Here is a 25,938-nt window from a genome sequence, read left to right on the forward strand (position 1 = left end):
GAGCAGTGATGTTTATATTAGAACCTTCTAATAACAAGAACTCTCTTTTGGTTTGGGACTATATTTCTGTTAGGGCATGAGAGACACCATTGAACACAACAATTCAGCAATGTTTTTAATTTCTTAACCAGTAATCAATTTACTGTCTGTCTGTCTGTCTGTCTGTCTGCTGTTGGGTTTTCAACATTAATTTTTGCTCCCAGACTTGGACCACATACAGTCACCACTATCAGTGAGTTATCTCATCACCGTCTGTCTGCTGCAGTCTATAATTTGCAAGCTTAAAGGTGGAGAAAGCGATTCTGGAGAAATCCAACACCATGATATAGTGCAAACGACTATGTACAAATGTATGTACAAAAATGTACAATATGTAAGTACAAATCTTACTATAATATATATAAATCTTAACTTATATTCTAAAAACACTGCAGTGTAAATAGTGTAGTAATTATATTTTCATGTTTATCCTATGATGGGGTTCAGGGAGATCTTTAATGTCAGGCTTGTATGTATGATACAATAGCTTTGAAAGGAAAACTAAAGAAAACATTTTTGTTTTTTGCATCATTGGCATGTAAACAAAAAAGCCCACTACTGACTGTACACTGTATGTCAAATTGACTGACTTGGTAAACAAATGATGACAGTATTCAGCATTTCCAAATGTTCTTTTACTAAAAGTAATGACATTTTTATTGCAATCGTAAAAAAAGAAGAAGATGAAAAGATAAAATCACCAAACTACTGCGCCCTCATACAGGTGAAGACAAGTATGTTAATAAATCCAACATAGTTCCTGCGGCTTCTCTTTCAACTTGTTAAACGTGTTCTGTCTAGTAATGATTTTCGTTTCAGCTAAAAGCAAATAAGAACAGATGCCTCTATCACATGTTATTAGATGATCAAATAAAAGATAAGACATTGGGTTGACCCACCACCAAAATTCAAAGCACAGGACTAGAACCAGCTTCACATCAGTGATGTTTGCAATCAGAGCTATAAAATAGGCATTATACAATCATTTTGACTTGACCAAAAACTGACTTTTCTCTGTAACTGAAAATTGATCTCAAATTTATGTTGTCCAAAGTTATGGTTAAAAGTATGGTAAAAAAGTTATAAGGTTTGCTTTAATGTAAAAATATGCCCATCCTCACTAACAAAGACTCTGACCAGTCAAATGACATTCTGCTGTTGGTGTCTCCATTCTAAAAGAGAGAGAAACGGTTTCTAAGCAGCAGTGCTTGGTCTTCTGCCACTCTTGTATATTTGGCATTCTGTGGAATAAAGTAATAACAGACCTGCTGGGGCAGGTTTGACATTAAAGTGATGGCTGCTGTCAACTAGGGTGGCAGAGTTGGTAATTGTCCCCCCCACCCTACAAAACAAGTAGGAAGTTACAACAGTAAAGTATCCTGATGCACGGACTTATGCTTGCTGATGCAGTTCAGTCCGTCTAGATCAGGGGTGTCAAACTGATCCATGAAAGGGCCGGTGTGGCTGCAGGTTTTTATTCCAACCATGCAGCAGCACACCTGACTTGGTTCATTCAATCAATTGAACTGTCTTCACACAGTCATTTCAGGTGTCCTCTTGCTTGATTGGAACAAAAACTTGCAGCCACACCCACCCTTGATTAAAGCGTGGGTGTGGCTGCAGGTTTTTGACGTGTGAAGACAGTTCAGTGCTTTCACACCTGTGGTTGGGTTAATTTGGTCCAGACCAAGGGGAAAATATTACACAATGTTGCATTTAAATTCTGTTCCGGTTTGTGTTCACACGGACTTTTTACAAATGAACCAAGAGGAGTATATATAAAGTTATACAGACTGACAGTTAACTTGTTGATTGGAAAGTCATCCTGCATCATCAGAACCCACGTGGGGAAATTCTGGTGAGTGACACTTTGATGCTTTTAAAGTGTACATTATGACACAAAGACCTCATGAAGAAATGACTGATTCAGCATTATTACATGCGTACGTGTTGCCATGGTAACCAAATTATTAGTATAAATATGTACATGGCTCATACAGGATTGTTGTTGTTAAGATTGTTTCCTGAACAGATTTGGATGATCTCGCCTGCTTGTTATGTCTCGCATCCAAGTGTGATTGCTGTGTTCACATATGCTCAAGCAAACTGATCTCTAGGTGGAAACGCTCCCAGCCAGGTGCTTACCACTTCCACATTGTATAGGGAAACTGTGTATCTATATAACCCAGCTTCAAACGGAGAACAATCACTGTTGCTTACACTTTCCAGAGGGGCTTTTTAGACTCTTGTCCTTTTTACCCTTTCTGGCTTTGTTCCGAGCAGTTTGGCTGATAACTGTCTGAAGCTCTGCAGGACTCACTTGACTACCACTTGCCTCAACCTCTATAAAACCAGCTTCCCCCACAGTGTCTGGGCCTATCTCTGCTGCTTCTCCAGTCATATGCACGCTCTCATTCTGAATAAGGTAACCAGCCTCCTCAGCTACCTCACTTCTTGCAAGAAAATTTGCAGCTCCTGTCTCTGCTAAGGCTGGGTCTGTTTCCAAAACAGTGGTCTTTTGACCAGATGCATAATCTATTCGATCCATAATCTCTAGGTCAGAAGTGGCTTCTGCTTTGCCTTTTTCCAAATTAAGTACTTCTGTGCTCTGGTAATCAGACTGAGTGGTTTCACCCTCAGCTACTTGTCCAGATGCCAATATGTTACCACTGGCCCCTTTGTCTTGACTTGACACAGAAACCTGTCCTATGGCCACCCTGGATGATATCAGTTCCTCTGAAGATGTGACCACATCGTCCAAACCCATCATGTTAGCACCCCTCACTAACTCTTGACCAACAGTATCTTGTCCCTCATTAATATCCAGAGTTATGTCACCTATCTGAGAAGATTCTATCCCTTGCCTTACTTGATGTGTAGTAACGTCATATGGCATTTCTTGAATTTCAGTCACCTTTGACATTGCTGCCACCTGATTCATCTCCAAACATTCAGTCTCTAAAGACTGAGAGTCCTCTTGTAACATCCAGTAAGACTTAATGCCTTCTTCTTCTATGTGAGAACTTCTGCCTGATGTGTCTCCTTTTGCTCTTTTAACATCTTGGTCATCTGGGACTCTTATATTTAGCTGTGAAGGTGACGTTACTATATCTTCCTTTTCTCCATCATGTATGTTATCTGAGCACATGAGATAATCCCGTGACTGAGGACTTGTTCCTAGTGCATCTTCTCTTTTGTTTTCTTCATCTTGGTCATCTGAAATGCTACTTTTTTGCTGCTTAGACAACTCATCTTTCTCTCCATCACTTACACTGTCATCTGAGATGAGCTTATCCTCCATGTGATCATCTTCACTAGAGATGCTAGTCGTTTGCTGAACAGTTAATATCTCTTCCTCCACAATATGCTCTTCTTTCACTCCATCTCTTATGTTGTCCTGTAAGATAAGCTGATCCTCCAATGGAGGACCTCTTCCTGATGCAGCTTCTCTTTCAATCTCTGCATCTTGGTCATCTGTGATGGAAACATTTAGCTGTAAGGATAATTCTACTACCTCCACATTCTCCTCCTCGTTAACTGAGATTAAGGTCCCATCAATTTGAGGGCTTGTGTCTGATAAATCTTCTTTTGCACTGTCTTCATCTTGGCCATCTGAGAAGCCTATATCTTGCTGTACAGGTGACACCTCTTCCTCGACAATATACTCCTCTTTCGCTCCATCTCTTATGTTGTCTTCTGAAATGAGCTGATCATCCAGTGGAAGACTTCTTCCTGATGCAGCTTCTCTTTCAATCTCTTCATCTTGGTCGTCTGCGATGCTAATATTTTGATGTGTGGATAATTCCACTACCTCTGCAATATCCTCCTCGTTATCTGAGATTAAGGTCCCATCAATTTCAGGACTGGCACATGATGTATCTTCTTTTCCACTCTCTTTGTCTTGGTCATCTGAGAAGTCTATATCTTGCTGTACAGGTGATACCTCTTCCTCCACAGTATCCTCTTTTTTCACCCCATCTCTTATGTTGTCTTCTGAGATGAGTTGATCCTCCAATGGAGAACTTCTACCTGATGCAGCTTCTCTTTCAATCTTTTCATCTTGGTCATCTGTGATGCGAACATTTTGCTGTACGGATAATGCCATTACCTCTACATTCTCCTCCTCGTTATCTGAGATTAAGGTCCCATCCACTTGAGAACTCATATGTAATGCATATTCCTTTGCACTCTCTTGCATATCTTGCTGTACCAGTGACAACATTTCCTCCACAGGAGCCTCATCTTTCTCTTCATCAGTATTGCTGTCATCTGAGATGAACTTATCCTCCATTTGAGAACTTGTGCTAAATGCATCTTGTCTTTCAGTGTCTTCATCTTGGTCATCAGAGGTGCCGAATCTCTGTGACACTCCTTCCTCCACAATTATCTCCTCTGTCTCTCTATTGCTTATACTGTCTCCATCTGATTCGACTTTATCATTGTCTACTTCTGAGCCTGCTGTTATATTTTGTCGATTATCATCATCTTTTTTGTGAACAGAGTCTTTTGCTGTATGTAGACGTTGCTCTAATGTTGAAATGGTTGGCACATTAGAGGTCTCTACTTGTGCTAGTATAATTTCTTCTAACGCTGGTCTCAAATTTGGATCATCCAGATCTCTCTCATCTTGGTTGGTTAAAACAGTGCTCACAGTCTCCAATGTTGTTTTTGCTTCAGCATCAGCAATATCTGTCTTTGCATGGGATCTGTCTATCATATCCCCTTCACTATGATTCACCTGTAATTCTGGCATTGTTTCTTGATCAGGAAATGACCTCTCTTTAAACTCATTCACAGTATCTGTTAAAAGCTCATTTGCAGAAGTTGCTGACAATTTATCACCCACAGTATTGAGTCCCACTTCAGAATGTAACAGTTGCTCCTGCTCAGCCTTAACCTCTTCATGCGCATTACTGGTGAGAGTAGTCATTTCCTTTAAATTATCTGCTGTCTGGATACTATCAGAAGTGGCAACAAACTGATTTGTTTCTGAGTCTGAAGCAACTTTCTTTGCTAGACTGACAGCTTCATTGAACTCCCTTCCACTTTGATCCTCTGCGACTTCATTTGATAGAGATTCTAACCCAACCTCAGAACTTCTGTCCTCTGGACCTTCAACTGCACTGAGCTGGACAGGTTTCTCTTCTTCTTGCACTTCTTTGTCTTTCAATTGTGCCGCTTCCTGTATCCCCACAATTTCTCCTGTGTTGTCATGTATTTGATCGTCTACACTGCTGATGTAGTCTGAACCAGAAGGGGCTTCCTCTCCTTGAGAAAATGCTAATGTCTCTTCATTCTCTTTGTCTGTATTAACTAAATCAGTGACATCTGATCCATGTAGGAAATCTTCAGTGGATGACATTTTAATGACCAAAGATGTAACTGCCTCGGAAAAACCTTCAGAGGGAACATGGTTTTCCTGCTGCTCTGATTGTGGAGCCTTAGCTTTTTCCTCTGCGTTCTCTTGTGGCTCATCGGATTCTGTCAACTGATCCAGCACTATTTTGTCCATTTTATCTCCTGGGTTCTCTGTCACTGTGTCAGATTGCTCAAATGATGTCTGCAGTACATCTGACACTGGTAATGATTTCACAATGTCTTCTTCAAAATTTACAGTTGAATATTTTTCTGATTTTTGTGTTGGATACTCTTGGATACCCTCATTGTCTTCAAATGCACTTTGGACCACCTCACTAGGATCCGCATCATTTAATATTACATGTTGCTCTGATGTGTAGGTGATTACAACTTCTGATTGCTTTTCTTCAACTGTATCATCATGTATGTTCTGAGCTGAATCACTGACATCCATGAACCAGTTTTTCATCATAACCTCCTCCTTTGGAGGCGGATGAGTTTTAGTGGTTTCAGCAGTAACAAAGGCATTGACATTGGTCTTATCTTCCTTTGGTGAATCAATTCTCCATGCTTTTTGAATACCACTGGCATTCACAGTTTGTTCCAATGGAGTAATTCCTTGGAACTGGTTTACACTGACCTGCCTAATACCAACTGGACTTATTCCAGCTGGCCAAATTCCAGCCTGTCTTACATCTGACTTCACTGCCACCACATGTCCCATTCCCATTTGTGGCTGCCCAACACCACCTCCCAAAACAGTGACCGGCCCTAACCCCATCTGCCCAGGTTGCCCAACCCATGTTTGCCCCAAATTTCTATTTACTGCAACAACATCCCCCTTTTTAGCAAAAGTGTGTCCTGGCAGAACAGCATACACACTCCCCTGGGCTGCTGGGCCGAAAACCCCCTGAGGGGGAGCAGCCTCTTTTACCAGGATAGCACCTCTGGGCAAAGTGCCCTGAAGTGAGCCTGGATCCACCCCCTCTGCCTCTCCTGGACTACTCTTATCCTTAACTAACATATAATTACCATTAGGATTTGGCCCTATGATTTTCCAGCCATCCGCAGGGACTGAGCCCTGAGACACACCTGGGCTCACAGGTAGCAACAGGTTGGGGCTGACTAGACTGGTGGGGCTGGCAGGGGTTTTGGAGCTCTCTGTGTTCTGGATAACTAGCCCAGAAGGAGAGCCTGTTGGTCCACTTATTACGAGTCCAGAAGAAGGACTCTGGGGTCCACTGATTACAAGTCCAGAAGAAGGATTCTGGGGCCCACTGACTACATAGAAGCCTGGGAAATTGGCTCCATGGGTCCCATCTGACAGAAGAACTGTGTTCTGTAGCTGTGGTTGAACTACATAGTGCATGGGCTGTAGTACAGGTCTGGTAGTATAGTAAACTGGCTGCTGCTTTAGTACCAATGTCTGAGCTTGACGGGGCAGAGTAGCAGACTGAATGATGTCAGAGGAATGACTGATGTTAGTACCCTTGGAGAGAGGAAGTGTCATGGAAGGCAAGGCAGTGCTTACAGTGCTGATGGATGATTTTGAGATGTTAGTAGATGACATGACTTTCTCTGTCTTAACATCAGTAGGTTTTGTCTCACTTTTCTCTATTTTGGGCTTAACAACCGGTTTAACAATATCAACTGTGGTTTTGACAGCACCTGCTACTTTGGGTGTTGGTGTAGGAGGGGAACAGATCTCAGCCAGAGTCTTGAACTTTGGCCCGAGTTCATTGAGGAACTGCAGGTTGTTGTCAGACTCCAGAAGGCTGCAGCAGCCCACTGAGCCAGCAGGAGAGCACTGGCCCTCAAAATCATATTCCAATAGACCGTCCTTTACTGGTGCTGCACACTCTGCTTTCTGTTAAAGGAAAAGAAATAGCACAAATACTGGTCAATAAACTATGAACACTGGGCTGTTGAAAAACCAGCTGCATGAAAAGTTAGCATGGTACCTGTGAGTAGTATTCATTGAGGAAAGCATCAGGTAGGGCTATATCCTCATACAAAGCTGTCCTGGTTTGCACGCCAAGTGTTTGCTTGCCGAATCTTGCGGTGCCTCTACCACGGTTGAATGATTCCCTTGAAAGCCTGTAGGCATTATCGACCGCCATGAAACTTTGGCTGGTTTCCTGAAACTTCTGCACAGATTCATTGTAGACTGCAGTCGTCTGATGAGTTTCTGAGATTTTTGAAGGAAGGGTGTTGAAGTTTGGTACTGATGCCATCTCAACTTTCTTTTGGGTACCCAACATGATAGGGATGCTGAGAAGTGGCACTTCCTAAAAACAGAACAGAAGAAATCAGATGTTACCAATTAACACATTTTATGTATGATTTTAACTTGGCAATGCGGCTTTGTCACATGTGCTTTTTTAACCCACAACTAGCAAGCTTTCAACAGCAAGGGATGTCATACATTTTAAAAAGCACAGGCTTCATAAACAAGCTAATAAGGTAATAGGTACTTAAAAGATATGATGACTAATCAGATTTTAAAATTGGTGTGGACAGGTTGAACCCTCCATGTTTGTCCTTAGGTGGATCCAATATCTGCTCCTGGAGTAGCTCATATGATGTCCCAGAGACACACCATACTGCCTTTGACCACCTTTCCTCTCTAATATCTCAGTTTATACACAGACATTCACTTTTAACAATAAAGGACACAAAAATGTCAGCCAACCTTATCCTCGCCTTTGCCTTCAGTGTGGTAAGATATGAGGTGTTCTTTGACATCAAATGGCAGATCGCTAAATTGGTCAGGAAAGATGGTGTCTGCTCCTCCACACTGGCAGAAGAGCAGGAAAAGAGGGATGACTGCAGACAGAAGCAAAACAATCAGCTCAATGTACAGTTTTGTTAGTGTTTTAACAGTGACGAGAATGAATACTACCTTTAAGAATCCTCTAATGCTACATTTGTGTTGAGTCAGAGAGGTAATGACTAATAAGCTATTCTTATTAGAGGCACTTCTTAATATGATTAAGCCCAACACACCACCACTGATATCCTGTCCCATTTATGACTGTTAATCGGGTGTCAGTTATTTTTCACAATAACACTGTAATGTAGTACGCAATGGTTTCATTTTCAGTTCACTTCTTGGCCTGCTAAAATCTACCATTATACTTAAATGCATACAACTGATAATTGCTATACTGAATTAAAACCACCATGAATATGTATTAATGAAAAGGCTTTCTTGCCTAATGCAAAGAGGTCTCTGTCATACACAGTATAGTTGGAAATGTAGTATACCTTTAGCAACTTTTGTGTAGGCCAGTAGCAACCAGTGTTAATTCCGTTGACGAAGACTATGACGAAAAATATTCGTCAACAAACCTTTTTCACGGACGAAAAACTAAATAAAAGTCAGATTTGATGACAAAGACTGTGACGAAATATAACTGACACTTAAGTCAACGAAAAAAAATGAGACGGAAATGTTAGGGAGGGATTTTAAAAAGCCACGGCAAATGCAGGTGCAACAGCTAAACGAGTTTGCAGAACTTCGCACAGTTTCGAGGACGTTTTCACAACAGTTAGGTTGTTTACATTATATTTAGTTGTGTTTAGTTGCACAGTCTTAGTTACACAGCTTTGGCTGATTTCAGTTGACTTCGCTCATTAACAACACGCTGCAGTGCACCCGGTCCGAGGGCAATGTCTCATGATAAACAGGAATGTCAGAGCTAGGTCTAGGACGAAAACGAAGAATTGACATCTGGTCACACTTCACATCTGACAACAAGGACAACAAGACCGTCTGTAAACTGTGTGGAGCAAAAATCGCTGGGAAAAACACCACCAACTTTAGGTGACATTTATAGACGACTCATCCAGAAATACATGCGAAGGTTAGCATATACACTAAGGTTATTTTATCAGATAAACCACCGTGATTTAGTCGACTAAAATCTGCTAATATTTGGTCAACTAAAACTAGACTAAGACTAAAGAAAGAAAAAAAACTCTTATGATATTTAGCGACTAAAACAACAAAACAAAAGATTTCAGATGACTAAAATATGACTAAAACTAAATGGTGTGTTATTCAAAAGACTAAGACTAAATCAGAATTTGCTGTCAAAATTAACACTGGTAGCAACTCAACTTAGAAATTAATCAATTGAAAAACAAACATATATTTGATTTAAAAGAAAGTTTATGTCCATATCATGAGATAATAATGTGTACCAATGTGTTAAAGCTCAACTCACACAGCAGCAAGCACATTGCCATTAGCAGCAGGCCAATGGCTGGGGCAGAGAGCTCCGTTGAAGTAGTTACTAGTTTGGCTGCCCTCGAGCCACAGTCCTCTGTTTCCACACAGGTACAAACATCCACAGTAAAAACCTCATTGACTGGGCAGGACAGACCCTGGACATCCAACACCTCCACCTGCAGCTTGTACGAGCCAGGCCACAGCGTCTCACGTGAGTGAAGAGCAGCACTCGTGTCTGAGGACAATAAAGGATAGATGGCTGTCAAACTCACACTGCATTATCATTATTGCTATTAGTTGTAACTTTAGCAGTAATGTTAGTATTACTGCAACACTACTACTAATTCCACTAATGTATGCTACCATGGCACATCAAGTAGAACATGAAGTCCTTATATTGAATGTATATGTCATGTTTTAAAGTTAATTGAGTCAAATTTTAGTGGCACACTTTTCCAATTTTCTTTGTATATTCAAATCCAAAATCTTTAAACTCAAACTCTGATTTAAAGGTCCTGTTGGCAGAAACTGAATATAATATTAAGAGGTATGTTTTCATTTGTAAACAATCAACTGAAAATAAGAATCATTGTGTTTTTGTTACATTTGAATAAGCTGTTTTTAGTGGGTACTCTTCTACAGTGTCTGCCTAAATTTCTACAGTATAGCCCAGAGCAGACAAACTAAACACTAGCTCTCGACACACTGGTAATTTTATGGGAGTTAAGTAACTACTTCTATTTAACTTGAATTTGAAGATCTGAATTTGGAATTGGTAACACTATTAGTTGCTCATACCTTAACATAGCTTACTTACTTGAGTTTTTCTAGCACTTAATGTTTCTCAGTATAGGCAGTGATCATTTACACTGCAACATTTACACTTGCTGAAAAGGAAATTATCATGTCACTAATGCAAGAGGAAAGAAAATAGTTTGTTTTTAAACCTAACCACTTAGCACATTTTCCTACCATTGATGGGTTCTACGTCCCAGCTGCCTCGCGTTCCATCAGGTATGATTTTGAATGTGAATGGTGCAGCATTGGGGTTAACATCTTCATCAAAGCCAGTAACATAAACAGTTTTTCCATCAGAGCACAGGCTGCTGTGAGTGCTGGTCAAGGTGGGACAATGGTCGTTGGAGTCAGCCACTTGAATGGCTATTGTTCCTGTGGCTGTCTTTGATGGCACGTCTGAGGATGACAACAGCTTAGATAGTCAAACAGCACACAGACTGTATGGCATCACCACAAATTAAACTTTACACAAAATGATTTGACTCGAACATAAGTCTTGAACGTTGCCTAAACTAACTGCTCTTTATGCGTTTGAAGCAAATGTATATGACGTTTCTTTTCTGAGAACATTGCTGTACACATCTAATAATCCTCTATAAATATTTTTTTGGTAAAAATGTGAAAGTGTTTTCTCCTCATAGTTTATCTGGAGGTCTGTGAAAACCAGCATGGATGTACATTATTTGACGCCTGGGCTTCTTCTCGTTATTTGGCTGACACACCTTGAGTCACAGAGATCAGTGTGCTTCAGAGAAGAAAAATGTTAATTAATTAGAGCATCTTTCAGCAGCAAAGGCGATGGCTGTTCAAATAGAACTTTATCAAGAGGGAAGAAATTAAGCCCTATTATTGAGAATGGGTTTACAAGATGGTGGAGGTGGGTGTGGTTTACAATCAGCTGCAGGAGAGAGAGGTGTGGGGAAGGCTTGTGAGAGCAGCGCCAGGTGAGTTGATTATCTCAGCTGCTACTCATTCACACTCACCTCTCTTCATGCACTAGTGTGCTGGACCTGGGAGGCCAGACACACAACAGGAGACACAACCGGAGCAGACTGTCGTGGACTTTTGAAGCAGGCTACGTTTTGTAATAATAGTGTGTGCAGCTGACAAAGGAATAAAGTTATCTGTTCATTGATATCTGTTGTTGGATTGTGTGCTGAGTGTAGTAGTCCTCAGTAGTAGCGAGACTTGCTATGCAGATTATATGGTACACTATTATAAAGTAACAATTATTAAGTCAAATTATACAGATTAGAAAGTACAAAAGGTATTACCTTTGGTTATGGCCAGAATCTTGGCAATGTAGGTGCCGTTCACCAAGAACGTTGACTCTCTGTCTGGTTTCTTGTTGAGTTTAATCTCAGCTGTCTCTTCATCGATGGTAAACCAGTTATCTGGATCATAGGCTTTGGCATAACTAGACAACAATAGATATGTAAGAAAAGGCGCAAAAACATTAAGAAAAGTAATAAGTGAGAGAAAGGTGTTTAACCAAAAGTAGTGATTTGGTTGAAGTAATAGTTCAACGTCTGGAGAGAGAAACACTTCCCCAGTGAGAATATTGTTAGTACTTTAATGTCTGTGTAAGTATATAGCTGAAGTTTGTCATTCTTTTGTGCCAGCAGTAGTGATATACTGCGCTTAGTTTCGACTCCCCATATAACAGGAAACAATGGCTGACCTGGCCTCACACGTTCTGTGTTTTTTACGTTTTTAGGTGAGAAATTATCAATGTAGTTGATCAGCACTGTCTAGTTTGACAGTTTGATCTGAGTTTGGTGTGTGGAGCTGGAGGGGCTCACTGAGAATAACTTGTCAATCACAAGGTAGCCCCGCCCTGAAGCATACCCTGCTTTATGGTCTATTTTACTCTAAATGGGACCATAATTACTAAATGAACGTCATGCTGTTTGGAAGAAGATTGAAACTAGAGATTGAGACCATAAACTCATTAGGAAACTGTTTAAGTATCAAAAAATAAGTAATTTCTCTATAAGACTCAATACTATCAGACTTCTTTTTTGCAGTCCATGAAGCTGCCCCTTGCTGACCCTTAGAAAGAATGCAGGTTTAAGATATTTTTGTGTGGGCTTCACAGACCCAGAAGCTCTGTTCACTTATTATATTCTGTCAGTAGTTAATGCTCAGTAATTAACACAATGTATCTTATTTCCCCACCTTCCAGTCTTAATGCTAAGCTTATCGCTTAATCGCAGACATATATACATATATTTTACAAATTGTTGAACTATTCAATATTTTATTGTTGCCATATTTGTCACACTGTTGGCATTGCTCTAGGTATAGCAAGATCATTTGGTAAGTCAACCACTTTGGTCCAGACTAATATCTCTGCAACTATTAAATCAACTGTCATGATTGTTTAAAGTTCTGTTAAATGCAGCTTGACTAACCTGACATCTTCCGCTTGTTTCCCTGTGTCTGGATCGACGGCAGCAAACACTGTGATCACACCATCCTCAGGTTGTTCCTTTGGATCCTCTGATACTGGAACATGCTTGATGTCAGGAATAAATGCTGGACCTTCAGGCATATTATTCACTGCTATCTTAATGGGATAGCTTTTCTTCGGTGCCCCTGGCTTTGGCTTTGTCCCTGGTCCTGGTTTGACACTTGGTTTAAGGCCAACCCCAACTCCAGGGCCAGGGCCGAGCCCTGCCTCAGGCTTAAGTCCGGCATCCAACCCCACATCTACACCTAAATCCACTCCTGTATCCAACCCTACATCTACACCTAAATCCACTCCTGCTCCAGCTCCAGCTCCAGCTCCGGCTCCGGCTCCGGCTCCGGCTCCCGCAGCAGCTCCTGCAGCAGCTCCAGTAGCCAGAGGATTACCCTCTCCAACCAGAAGGTCCACATCCATGAGTATAGGACCACCCTCCTCAAAAGGAGCTACATTCTCAATGAGCAGGCCAAGCTGAAGATTCTGAACCTCTTCAAAATCCAGAGGCTGTTTGGTACGGGATCGAAGGTAAGAAGTTGAGAGAGGGGACAGCAAGAGACAAGCAGCAAACAAATGTTAGGGACCTACCTGATACAGGTTGCAATACTATCATATTTAAAGCCAAATCACAAGTCTAAATACCTTAATCAGCTTCAGGATGCCCTCATTGGTGTCTTTGTCTGTCTCAATCGAGAAGACATTATCCTCATTTCCTTTGGCGATTGTAAAGACAGTGAGCCAGTTGTCTGTGTGTATGAGGTCTTTGTCCAGAGCTTTGATCCTCATCACAACTACATTGTCAACATTTTCATCCACTGAGCCAGTGTACTGTAAACAGAACAAGAATGCCCATAGTTAAAAAGTCCTACTGCCAGTTGTCTGCATCGGTTCTACATTCTTCTGTAAATACAACTTATCAAAGATGGAAATAAACAACATAACATCCAGTGGAAGAGGTCAAAGGTCATAGAGCAGGACTTAGTGGATGGTTGGAGAGAGTTTTAAGGAGGCCAGATGATGATTATGATTTCTCCCCCTATACGACCACCTGTTACCAGAATCACTTTTTTATTGCCCAGGTGTGTGTACTCATACAATGAATTTGTACTAATTATCATGTGATCTAAGTCACATGATAACACCTGAGCTGGCTTCATTTACATGGCCATTAGAGAAGCAGTGGAAAGCTCAGACAGTTAGTTAATGGACCTTTGTCATCTATTTACAGGTCCCATTATTGATAATAGGTATATTGAAGATGGGGTAAGTGATTCTGGAGAAATCCGATAGCATGACAAATAACCATAATATAGTGCAAACAATGTAAGTAATGTTTTTTTTTAAATATAATTTTTTTGGCCTTTATTTGACAGAGACAGCTGGAGAGAGACAGGAAAGGGGGGCAGAGAGAGAGGGGATGACATGCAGCAAAGGGCCGCAGGTTGGACCCGGGCCGCTGCGTATATGGGTCAACAGCTCTACTGACTGAGCTAATCGGGCGCCCTAATGTTAGCTATGTTGTGGCTTTACATACTGTCACTAAAGTTGCAACTGTGAACATGCAAAGAAGATTAGACCATTTAAGCACATCTTGGCAAACTAGAGAGTAGTCTTGAATGTCTGTGGACATGTGATTTAACATTACCTGACACACATTCCTTGGCTGGTATAATAACTTGTGTGGTTTGCTACAATCTAGTTTGTTTGTTTCCCATTTACTGAGCCAGGGCTGTGTGCAACCACCAGATTTTTTATCAGTGGGTGCACGGACCATGAGAAGATATTTGAAAAGAAGTCAGATTGGAGTCTCATTATCTAAAATCACTATCCTGAAACAATTACCCTGCTGCGAGATAAAGGAAATAAGCACAAGTTGATTTATGTTTCCACTCTTCCCTGTCTTATTTCCTGATTTAGGTTCCTGAACTGTGACTGCAGTGTGTGTGTGTGTGTATATGCTATATTCCCCACCTCAGCCTGTTCCAGAGTGGGGATGTTGTCATTGATGTCCACGACCTTGATCTCCACAGTTCCTGTCCCTGATAGCCCCTGTGCTGCCCCTCCCAGATCAACCCCCCGTATAACCAGTTTGTAGAAGTCATGAGTCTGTCGGACGAAAAACACAACAAACCAAAATGTGTTGACAAAGGCTCATTAGGTGAGGTGTCAGTCAATTTCAACAACTTTGAATTTGAGTTTAAAAGAACATTTTGCTCCAAAACAAAGTCATAGTTCAAATTGTGTAAAAAGTGTGCACCTCTCTGTCCAGGGTGGCCTCCTTGACGTACATTTTGCCTGTCTTTTGGTCTAAAGTGAACATGTGACCTGTGCCTGCTGGCTCTTGACTGATGATGCTGTAGGATATCTCTGAATTTTTTGTGCCATCTTGGTCATCATCTTTCCCCACAATCTGCATGACAAAGGTTCCTGCAGTGGACCACAACAGGACAAGAGTGTCTCATTAAAATCCATCAAGTAAGACAGTTAGGGTTAGGGTAAGGGTTAGCCCTAGTGGAACACACCCATAACTTAGATCATATGCTTTGTAAATCAACCATCTTGGATCCCTTTAGGGTTTGGAACTGTTTTATCATAAATGCGTCACAACTTTCTGTGGAAAGGTTGCCTGTTGTTTTTGTCCCTGGCCTTCAGAGAGCACACTACTGTAGCAGTCTGATTGAGAAAATATTTCAAGTCTGGCAGTACCTTCTTTGCTTGCCTCTGTGACGTTGCCAGTATGCAGTTCAAAATAAGGAGCATTGTCATTCTGGTCCAGGATTGTGACAGTGAGCGGGATGTCGTACTCAGCTGTGGTCCCATTCAAGTATTTGGCGACCCCTGTTATCTGTATGAATTACATGACGAGATTGGACAGGGTTAGACAGTTTACTATTGACCTTTACAATGTAAAGAAGTAATACAGCAACCCAGTTATGCATTAATGGAATTTTGACTCATCTCAATTGAGTGTCCCCTTACTAGATTTTCGCCAAAACTTTCAGCCACATGAGACTCCTCTAAACTCTTCTAGGGGGTTAGCATATGAGCAGGTATAGTTGTAAGTTTAGGTCAGTTACCACTGAATCTGGAGTCTCAACAGAGATTAAACCTAGATCATTTTCATTGCCAGAATGTGTAACCAAAAGTTGCACCCTAAGCAAGCTTTGCTTTGAAAGTGTAACTGGATGTTGCTTGCCTGCAGAATGAGAACATGTTATAAATGTGACACTGCCACGCCCAGGTGAGGCATAACATGACACTGCAACTGTGGACCAACATGTGTATTACACGCTTTGGCATGATACCGGGTTGTAAGATCTGCAAAATATGTGTGAGCGGAAGCTTAGTGACTTTCAATAAAGCCTTGTGACTGAAGGAAACATAGCTGTGTTACTGAACTGAACCCATTTTTCCAATAGTCTTGAGCAGGTTTCAGTCCATACAGTACAGTGTAAAGAATGTAACATATTGAAAGACTTACATTGAATGATGGATATGTCTCCCGGTCCACTTTATCAGTGATGCGTACGAACCCAGTGTTATGGTCCACCATAAACAGATTGAAGGGTGGCTTGTCAGCTCCTGGTCCAGTGAGATAATACTCAACCTTTGCGTATTGGTCTTTATCAGAGCGAATCTGAGAACAAAACACAGGCAGAGAATTAAATTTGTGAACACTGTTATTGTTATTTTAATGATTGAGTTATGTTTCTTTTCATGGAAATGCTATATATGCCATTTATTCCCAACCACATAATGTATTTCCACATACCACACACGTATTAATATGTTATGGCTACTGCTCAATTAGCACCATAAAAACCTCTTCAGTCGTTGCTATGGAGCAGACGCCAACTGCAGCAAAAATCCTTCATTATTCCACTCAGGATGAAACCCAGGAAAGCAAAAACTGATCTTGATTGTTACTTGCTTTATTTTTATGCTAGCTTGATTCTTACTCTTGTATTACTTCTCCACTTTTGTATCGCAATTGTTGCACAGCAATTTCCCTCGGGGTAAATAAAGCTTCTTGAATCTTGACTAAAATACAAAGTGTCCTATGAAACCTTGAAATTCAGTCCACTTTCAGCAGTACAGGAAGTTTTAGCTCACTGACATTTGTAGTGACAAGACAGCTAATTGACAACCCGATTTCCCTCCAAAGACAATGTCTCAGTCTTCTCATCTAACTCTTAAAAACATCAAATTATTAGTTTCTTCTTTAAAACAACAAAGGTTATGGCTCGCTGGCCTGACTACAGCAGAACGGCTGCCACCCCACAAACTCTACACTAGGAAATGGTTAAATATTCTCAAGATGTGGTTATGTGTCTATGGCCTGGGTAAACAAAACCAAGACCACTGCGTTGGAATTGTGGAAGGGGGCTGCCTTTCTAATAACATACCTACTTAGGACTTCAGGGGTCAGCAGCCTTTATATTTAAAATAGCCATTTTTGACCCAAAAACCCCATCTGTCTGGAGCTTATTTGAGCCTTATAATCAAAACCTAATTGTGACATCCTGAGTTCTTAAGAAATGTTATTAACAGGCTCCTACTTAAGGGCTGGGGGAGGGGTGCAGTGCACTGTGTTCATGGTACACCCAACTTCTTATCTCAATCTTCATATTTTCTTACCAGGCTAAAATGAGTTTTATTTGGAACGTTCACAAAGTTAAAACAGCACTTCTCTCGCAGTGTATGTCAGCCTTTATCCCAGGGCCAAATTTCCTATAATTGCGCAACTGAGGTGTGGAACTGAAGCGGTCTTTCTCCAACAAGTGGAAATGGGTTTGTCAATGCAGGCTTGGTGGAAGACCAGCCAATGATCAGGCAGAAACAAGTTTGTTGTTTGACATTTACTTGGAAGCTCATCCATCCAGGTACAGTTTTCTTATCATACTATGATGCCATCATATGCTTATAGTGGGAAATAACATTTACTTAAATCACCTTGGCAATGAATTCCCTCTTTGTGTAGTCAACATTTTCTTCAATCTTGGCAGGTGGAAGGATCCACTCTCTCTTCTTCCTCCTCAGGGTCTTTAGCCTCTTCTGCTTTGCCTCAGCACTGAGCATCTGAAACAGCAGACGTACACTTGAGTTAGCTTTAATGGAGCCTGTAATAAGCAGTACAGTGTGGAGTATGTGTACTCTATATGTACTTTAGAGACCAAATGCCAGCATAGTCTCCGGAAAACATGTTCCACACTGAAATAAAGGAAAAACTAGTAGGTTCCTGAAATGTATGTAAATATACTATTACTGAATTAGTGTCACTGATTAGATGGAAGTCAATCTATGGATTAGAATACATGCTGTGGTGTTACTCATCAACCATAGAGAGAGTCGAATAGAAGCATATTCTAGGAAGTACCCCTTTAAAATATAGGTATTTCTCAGCCAACATATATATGTGGGCCCCACATGGGTTATGCTGGGCTACATGGGAACCAAGTGGGTATGGGCCCAAAATGAGCATCTTATCTGGCCCCACCTAACACCCAGTGTAATCCTGCATTGTACTGTACTTAGAAAACATGAACGGTCCTATCTAGAGCCATTGTTTGGTTTTTATAGCATATCATGTACACGCAAAGTTTCAAATATATATCATGAACACATTAAAGCTGCAGTAGGTATTAAAGAATAACTTTCATATCTGCTGAATCTTTCACTATATCCTGACAGTAGAACATATGGATAATCTGTGAAAAAATCTGGTTCCTCTGGCTCCTCCTAGTGTTCCTAATGGCATTTGCAAGAATCCACCGGGCCTGAACAGAAACCACCAATCAGAGGTGAAAAAGAGGGGGGATTGTTGAGTCTCATTCCTAATGGGTCAAATGGGACTCTGAGAATGAGACTTTCTTCAAGCCTCCAACCCAAAGCGTCTTTCTATCTTTCTCAGCTCTGATTGGCTTGTTCTACCACTGACAATGGCACCTGAACGAAAACAACCAGAGGAACCTGATTTTTTTCACACAGTGTCTCATATACTACTGTCAGAACACAAATTCCAGCGCTAATGACAAAAGGTTATTTTTAAGTTACTTACTGCAGCTTTAAGTACAATATTACTATATCGAAAATATCTTTAGCCTTTAAGTAGACTAATCATGAGTGTACATACAATAAAGTGTAATCTTGTGTGGTCTTGTTGAAGAGTGTGTGTGCTCTTTAAGGAAAAGAGAAAAAGGGGCCAGTGTGAGGTGTGGTCCGACTCCCGAACGATGACATGAATTAGTAGCAGACACAGACTGTGAAAAATGACTGGCATTCAGCACCTGTACACACTGTGATAATAAAACTGTGTTCCTGTGCCAGCACAAGGAACAGGTGAGAGCTGGGCCCCTTGGCACGATTCCTTGGCTGTGTGGTGACAGTTTGATGTGTGTGTGTGTGTGTGTGTGTGTGTGTGCGCGCGCTCATATCACTAGAACCCTGACATCTTTAAGCTGTTGTTGTTGTTGGAGCTGCTTATGCTGTCATGTTCAACAGTCGGAGTCTCTATTGACAGCAGTAAAATGGTGCAATCAGTGGATAATGGCCAAATACAATATGTTCAACCAGGTAGTAAATGTTTTATTAGTTGCTTCATTTAACCACTGCATGGGTGTGGTGATTGGATGTGGATGAAGTTGGTAGTGTGGAAGACTGAGGACTGTCAAATAACCCTGTATACCTGGAGAATAAACTGAATAAAGTGCAACTAAAGCAAGGAGGATACGCTATACAAAACAGTGAAAAAATGTACAAATGTACTTCAAACTGTAACTACATTGGTGGCAACGGCATTATCATGTACTGATGAGACTCTGTGTGCTCCAATGGAATTTGCGTTACGGTTAGCGTTAACACTTATAGCCTGCAGGCGCTGGGAAGGGTCCTTTTCAACATCACTATCAACCCTTGTGTTCTCTGATATTTTTGAATCTTACCAAGGAACCAGCATGATCATTATTGCACAATCATGTCAGTGAGAAAGGCACTGGCTAAAATGTACCAGCAGACAATAACCCAGCTAATTCTCGCCAGTAGCGATGTGGTACAGCCAAGCGGCAATCTCCTGGACTGACAAATGAAGCCAGTGCAGAATGGCTAAAAACTGCTGCCACTTGAGGCTGTCAGTCCTTATAAAAACCTCTGTGTTAAAATCCCTGTTTTTTTCCATTTTTTTTTTCCAAGACAAAAAAACCATGGTATTTCTGCCTCTACATACATCTAGGCTAAACTCCAGCAGCGGCGCCAGAGACGGTCGCCGCAGTCACATATGCAGTACGTGGAGCTCCGTAACAGTTAGACATTAGAGTTAAATACAAGGCAAGATATTCAGCTCAAACAATAGATGTATATTCACGAGCCTGCCTATGCAAACACACCTCTGAATAAAAGTTCACACAGTTATGCCACAGACAGCGCTTGCACACAAGCAGAAAGTACACATTCAGATTCTGAGATCACAGTTACACACATCACTAATGAATCAACAGTACTCAGCACCATAGACCTCATGTCATATGAATGAGCATCACGGGGAGAGAACTATAAGGAGTCAGATCTTGTGCATTCACACTTTAACAAGTGAAAAAAACATAAATAAGCCACAGATATTTCTTGTGGGTGATATTATTATTCATTATTATTTATCATTCCCCATTATTATGGCTGTTGTCGTCATCATCATCTTCATCATCATCATCATCATCATTAGTCATTCCTACTAGTATAGTTGTTGCTATTGTTGTTGTTGTGCATCTTTGTCTGTGTCTCTGTCCTTCTCTCTTTACCACCTTTTTTCCTTGCCACTCTCACCAGGTGCTTGCTGATGGTGGAAACTGAGTCTCTTTAAATAATTTTAGAAGGAGTACGGTCTAAACCTGCTCCTTCAATTTAATTGAATTAAACTGTATTATGGCACTCCTAGGGGTAGCTACAGCACCCCCAAGCCCCTCCCTGTCACTGCCGCCTATACTAAACAATGACCTTGCTGCTGCCAAACATTGGTAAAGAGGAATGCACATAAAGACAGATTGTGAAAAGAGTGTGAAGAGACGGAGTGCAGTGTATGTGTAACTGCGTTAGTAAAAGAATGTGATTATTTTTAAGCGCCAAATGAAATATTTTAGGCTATGGCAATTATACCATCATGTTTTTTTCTTGTTGAGAGATCCATTAGGAAATGTAAGTTTATTCATCCAATGTATCTTATTTAGTTTTTATGTGGATTTACCCTGTATTTATTTAATCAGGTAAAAGTTTCATGTAGATTGATTTTTAACAAAGACCTGGCCAGAAGGGCAGAATAAAAACCATGTAATGTTCTGCTTCTTTAAGGTAATTACAGTTAACTAAAACTTGGTGTGAAAAACCATTTTAAAATAAAAATAAAAACTAGAAACTAGAAAAACACAAAAACTAAGTGAAACGATTTTGTGTACTTAAAAAACAAACTGATATAAGATCAAATATAATACACAGGAAATGTGTTTAGTTTTTGAGCACAGCACTCAGCTTTTACTGCAGCTAACTCTTTCCAACTCAACATTCAGGCAGGTCTCAAAATAGCACCTCTGTTATTAGTGTATTTCAGCAATCTGAAACAAGCTGACACAAGTTGTTGAGCAGCTTTTTACCGATCTCTGGCTGTGCACACACTGTATCTAGAACTCAAAAAGGTGAACTCTATTCATCAGTGCACTGCTTGATGACTTACTACTGCTTGATGACTGCTTGTATCTACTTAAACATTTGTCATGATCAGTTATTACATTTGATAAAGCACAATCCACGCCACTTGAAGGTCAGATCCCTCTCCTGTAACAGCAGGTTCCCTCCTGGCCTGCAGCATGTCCCTGTGTGTCAAGGTGAAGTTATGAGTGTAGCTTCAGGGTGGTTTACTCACCAAGGCCAGCGCTAACAGAAGCAGCAGCCCCACTTCTGCAAGGGAGAGCCGCGCCATGATCACGGGGGAGCTGCAGCATATACCAGCCTGTCCTGTCCCCAACTCAGGTGGTCCAGCCTTAAATAGGTCCTGTTAAAGACACACCTATATCAGCCTCTTCCCCCCTCCTCCCATCACACATACAACCACTCCTGGATATGCTGCCCCCACTCCCCATCGCCCTTCCCTGCTTTACGTATGCTGTCCTCAGCTGTCATATGTATGCATGTTTCTCTAAGGTGTGTCTGCTACACTAGGCCTTCAGGGTAGCACACCTCATCAGGCTGATAAGATCAGAAAGCACACTCTAAAAAAACTTTCTTAAACTCTTAAAGCATTGAGGACATGATTTACTACTGTTTTTCTGACAATATCTTTGTGCTTCTATAGAGAAAACTGTACTGCAGGAAGAATAGGTTCTACCATATTATAGCATATTAAAGGTCCAGTGTGTAACATTGAGGAGGATCTATTGTCAGAAATGGAATATAATATTCATAGGTATGTTTTCATTAGTGTATAATCACCTGAATATAGGAATCACTGTGTTTTTGTTACCTTAGAATGAGCTGTTTGTGGGTCGCCTTCCCTGGAGTCCGCCATGTTGAACTGCCATGTTTCTACAGTAGCCCAGAATGGACAAACTAAACACTGGCTCTGTATAGGGCCTTTTGTGAGTTAAGTGGCCACTGTAGTTTCTCCTACTCACAGCCCATTTTCATGCCCAAATCATCAAATACAGACGCGAGTGGTGTTCAGTTGGTTGCAATCTGCGACTTTGCTGCCAGACGGCACTAAATTCTACTCACTGGTCCTTCCAGTCAGTGTCTCCCAAACTGCGGGTTCGGGACCCTCACCAGGGCCAAAGCTTCACAGGGGGTTGTGAGAAAAACAAACAAAATTAAATTGTTATTTTTAAAGTTTGGATTTAAGATCTAAACTGTGCAAATAGAACAATGAGAAGAAAACAAAAATAAACCTAATCAGTATGTATGATTGTTAAAAATGATTACAAAAAATAAAAACACCGTACAGACTAAAAATATCAGGAAAACTCATCTCTGATCAATATTCACAAGGAATAATCTGCTCAAAACTCATTCAAATCCATTTTACACAAGCAAGCTGCAGTTATTGTGTTCACTGTTCGTTGTACAGTTTATCAGTTGTTCTCTACTTTTATTGTTATACATGAATATACTATGAAATATCCATAAAAGGCTGATTTCTTTCTGGCTCGCTTGGAGATCCAGTTGTGGCCCAGCTGGTGAAGATGCTAACATTTTTCTCAAGGTCCACTGCGCTTAATCCAATCCCTGCACTTTTTATGACGACATTTATCGATTACATTTAGAGCCCCCAAGTTTTCCTTGTACAGAAGTGTCACTCCAAATGCTTGTGAGATCTCACCATCCCTTTACTGTCTACCGCCATCACAGCTGTCTTCTATGTTTATGTTCCAGAGCAGAACTGTGACCAATATACATAGAGCAAGTCACACATGAGCAAAAAATCCGATTCAGGGGAATTCTACCTGCAGTGTGGACGTAGCCTAATACACAGGAAGTAGGCTACATCTGTTAAAAAAGTAACTTCTCAACAAACTGTTGGTTTTAACATTGTTGTATGAAAGGTTTTTTTTTTAAAAAGAGGTTATGACTTACAACACTTCAGATTTTTTTGTCTCTCTGTAAGTTATTACTGACAGCAACATCTGAACACCTGTTTTTTTATGACCAATACAGGACCGGTTCTTCTGAAAACTCTTTTAAACCATTTGCCAAAGAATCTGTATATTCTTGCGCCTGCAACATTCCTCAGTGTCTGCACATTTTTGACCGAACATACAGAGTTTTCAGAGAAAAGATGTTATTCCATTATGAAAAAAATCCAAATGTAGAACTGGGAATAAGCTAAATGCTAATACCTATGAGGGTTCAGCATTAATAGTTGCTTATTGTCTTAAAGCAGTGGAACATGAGACAGATAATCTGTAAAAAAAAAAATCAGGTTCCTCCTCCTAGTGCCCCTAAAGGCATTTGCAAAAATCCACCTGGCCTGAACGAAAACAACCAACCATTACCTACTTTAAATCTCTTTAAAATCCCATGCTAATACTTACATTTCCAAGGAAAGGAAACAAACATGTTTTGATGCATGTGCAGATAAAAAACCATCCTAACAACATATGAGCATAATGCTTCTACTCTGTGATTATTTGCTCTGACTGGCAGCTTCATTAGAAACCGACTTCAAGTGATACTTCGGAGAGTGAGTCAACACCACATCTCAGATCCTCGGACGGACTGACAAACAACAGGAGACGACAGTTTCCTGCTGTGATCATGTACAGGAGGCTTTGTGGATTGTGGGAGTGGTCCATGTTGATTTACATAGCAATTCAGACATTTGGCAGCTGATATTAAAACACTTTTCAAGCAATGTCATAATAAAGATATTTGTGATCTTTCTCAACAATACAAGCTATAGGTCTAACAGAAACTCCAAAAACAAACAAGTTAAGAAGAAAATAGGTATTTTCATGTCTTCAGTTTAACATGTTGGTTGAAATTAAAGCTGTTAAAGGGTGATGCACAGATGGATGTACTGTGTCGAGGTCTGACTGAGCTTATAGGATAACAATGCAATGTCACATCTATGTTATGCACACACCCTAACCCTAACCCTTTTTGCAGGATGTCCCCCATTTACAGTACTGTGTACGATAAGATTTTATTATGTTATATATTCTTATAAATTGTATTTTTAAATAATACACATAATAAACGATAATGATTAAATCTTAACATTTTTAGCATTTTCCCTCAACTTTTCTGACACCCAAAGGGGGCCCCAGTCCCCACTTTCATTACCAGTTAACCGCCGTCATCTTACTGTTTACAGTGTTTATACAGTAAAATAAACTCTAGGCTATGTACGTATATGTACAAGTATTACACTGTATATAATACATATTAAACTTATTTATTTTCTGTTACTGTTTCTTTATATGTACAACATATAAATAATGCAACGTTGTACATATAAAACTTAAAAGCTGGAGGCTAGATTTACAGAAAGATATCACGGAAGAGGAGTGGTCCAAGGTATGCCTGAGGGTTCAAACACAAACGTTCTAAATGCGGCCCAAACTTCTACAATATGAATTGATTTTAAGAACATACATTACACTATCAAAATCACTTTAATCTCAATATGCCAGACACATGCTTTAAACAGTGCTAAAGGAACACTCTATCATGCTTCTGGGAGTGTAATGTGGTCAAACCAGCCTGAAAACGCTCCAGTTATTTCAGAACGCTGCAGCACAAGTACTGACAGGAAGTAGGGAAAGAGATCTTGACCTGCTCTATTTGAAAAGTACCCTGAGATAACTTCTGTTATGAATTGGCGCTATACAACAACAGCTACGTGTCGGAAAAAACGCCAGGCGTACCATACGATGAGAAAATAATGGTTTTGCAGTAAATACTTTCTATACAAATACAAATAAAATTTAATTTAATTGAAATAACAAAACTGATAGTCCCTTGTTTGCTTAAGAAGAATGGCTGCGCATTAACAGATGTGTGTCTGTTGAAGCGCTTCTCACAGCTTTTCCGCAGCTGGGGATCGAACCGCTAACCTTCTGCTCCGCAGCAGAGACACTGGAAGAAAAACATCTTCTTCTTTGTAGGTAGTATAATTTTATAATATGAGACATTGTAGTACACACAGCGACAACTATGTTACAATTAAGTTTAAATAAGGAATAACGGGCGATGTTATGTTCAAATATAATCAAAATATGCGTAGCAAAATCCACAGGGAAGAGTATACTAGCAAGTTAAGTGACAATCACTTTGGCTACAAACAACATGCCATTCAGAGAGCACCGGGAAATATTAGGCTTAATGAGCAGTGGCCACATTTCCAGCGTCTTCTAGTGTATTCTAACCAATACACCATAGTGATTACAAACTCCACAACCAGTGACATTCATTAAGATACATGAAACACTACTACATTGTCCATTTATTGTAATTCCCCATGGGCTTCACCAATCATTGCACCTGCTGTACGCTAACCACAGGTATTTAA

At 40.5% G+C, this 25,938-nt stretch overlaps 1 protein-coding gene across 1 annotated transcript; it reads right to left on the bottom strand.

Moving 5' to 3' along the window:
- Positions 1–659: 659 nt before the first annotated feature.
- On the bottom strand, positions 660–21,955 carry LOC127350780 (uncharacterized). The gene is made up of 14 exons (XM_051377732.1): positions 21,799–21,955; positions 17,847–17,972; positions 16,375–16,530; positions 15,600–15,738; positions 15,151–15,320; positions 14,865–14,999; positions 13,536–13,721; positions 12,844–13,400; positions 11,704–11,846; positions 10,604–10,825; positions 9,627–9,866; positions 8,090–8,223; positions 7,359–7,685; positions 660–7,264 (listed from the first exon to the last, which is right to left on the bottom strand). The coding sequence occupies exons 1-14, from the start codon at positions 21,853–21,855 to the stop codon at positions 2,246–2,248; spliced, it is 7,611 nt and encodes a 2,536-aa protein (XP_051233692.1). The 5' UTR covers positions 21,856–21,955; the 3' UTR covers positions 660–2,245.
- Positions 21,956–25,938: the final 3,983 nt, after the last annotated feature.

Source organism: Dicentrarchus labrax, unplaced genomic scaffold, assembly GCF_905237075.1.
Source record: "Dicentrarchus labrax unplaced genomic scaffold, dlabrax2021, whole genome shotgun sequence".
NCBI lineage: Eukaryota > Metazoa > Chordata > Actinopteri > Moronidae > Dicentrarchus > Dicentrarchus labrax.

What these genes read in the sequence shown, in the direction of transcription:
- LOC127350780 (XM_051377732.1), bottom strand. Translation starts at nt 21,855, where the DNA reads ATGGCGCGGCTCTCCCTTGCAGAAGTGGGGCTGCTGCTTCTGTTAGCG. An exon ending in AGACATATCCATCATTCAAT is followed by an intron (nt 15,739 to 16,374) that starts GTAAGTCTTTCA and finishes TAATTCATACAG; the next exon opens with ATAACAGGGGTCGCCAAATA. An exon ending in GGCAATGTGCTTGCTGCTGT is followed by an intron (nt 8,224 to 9,626) that starts GTGAGTTGAGCT and finishes TTCTGTCTGCAG; the next exon opens with TCATCCCTCTTTTCCTGCTC.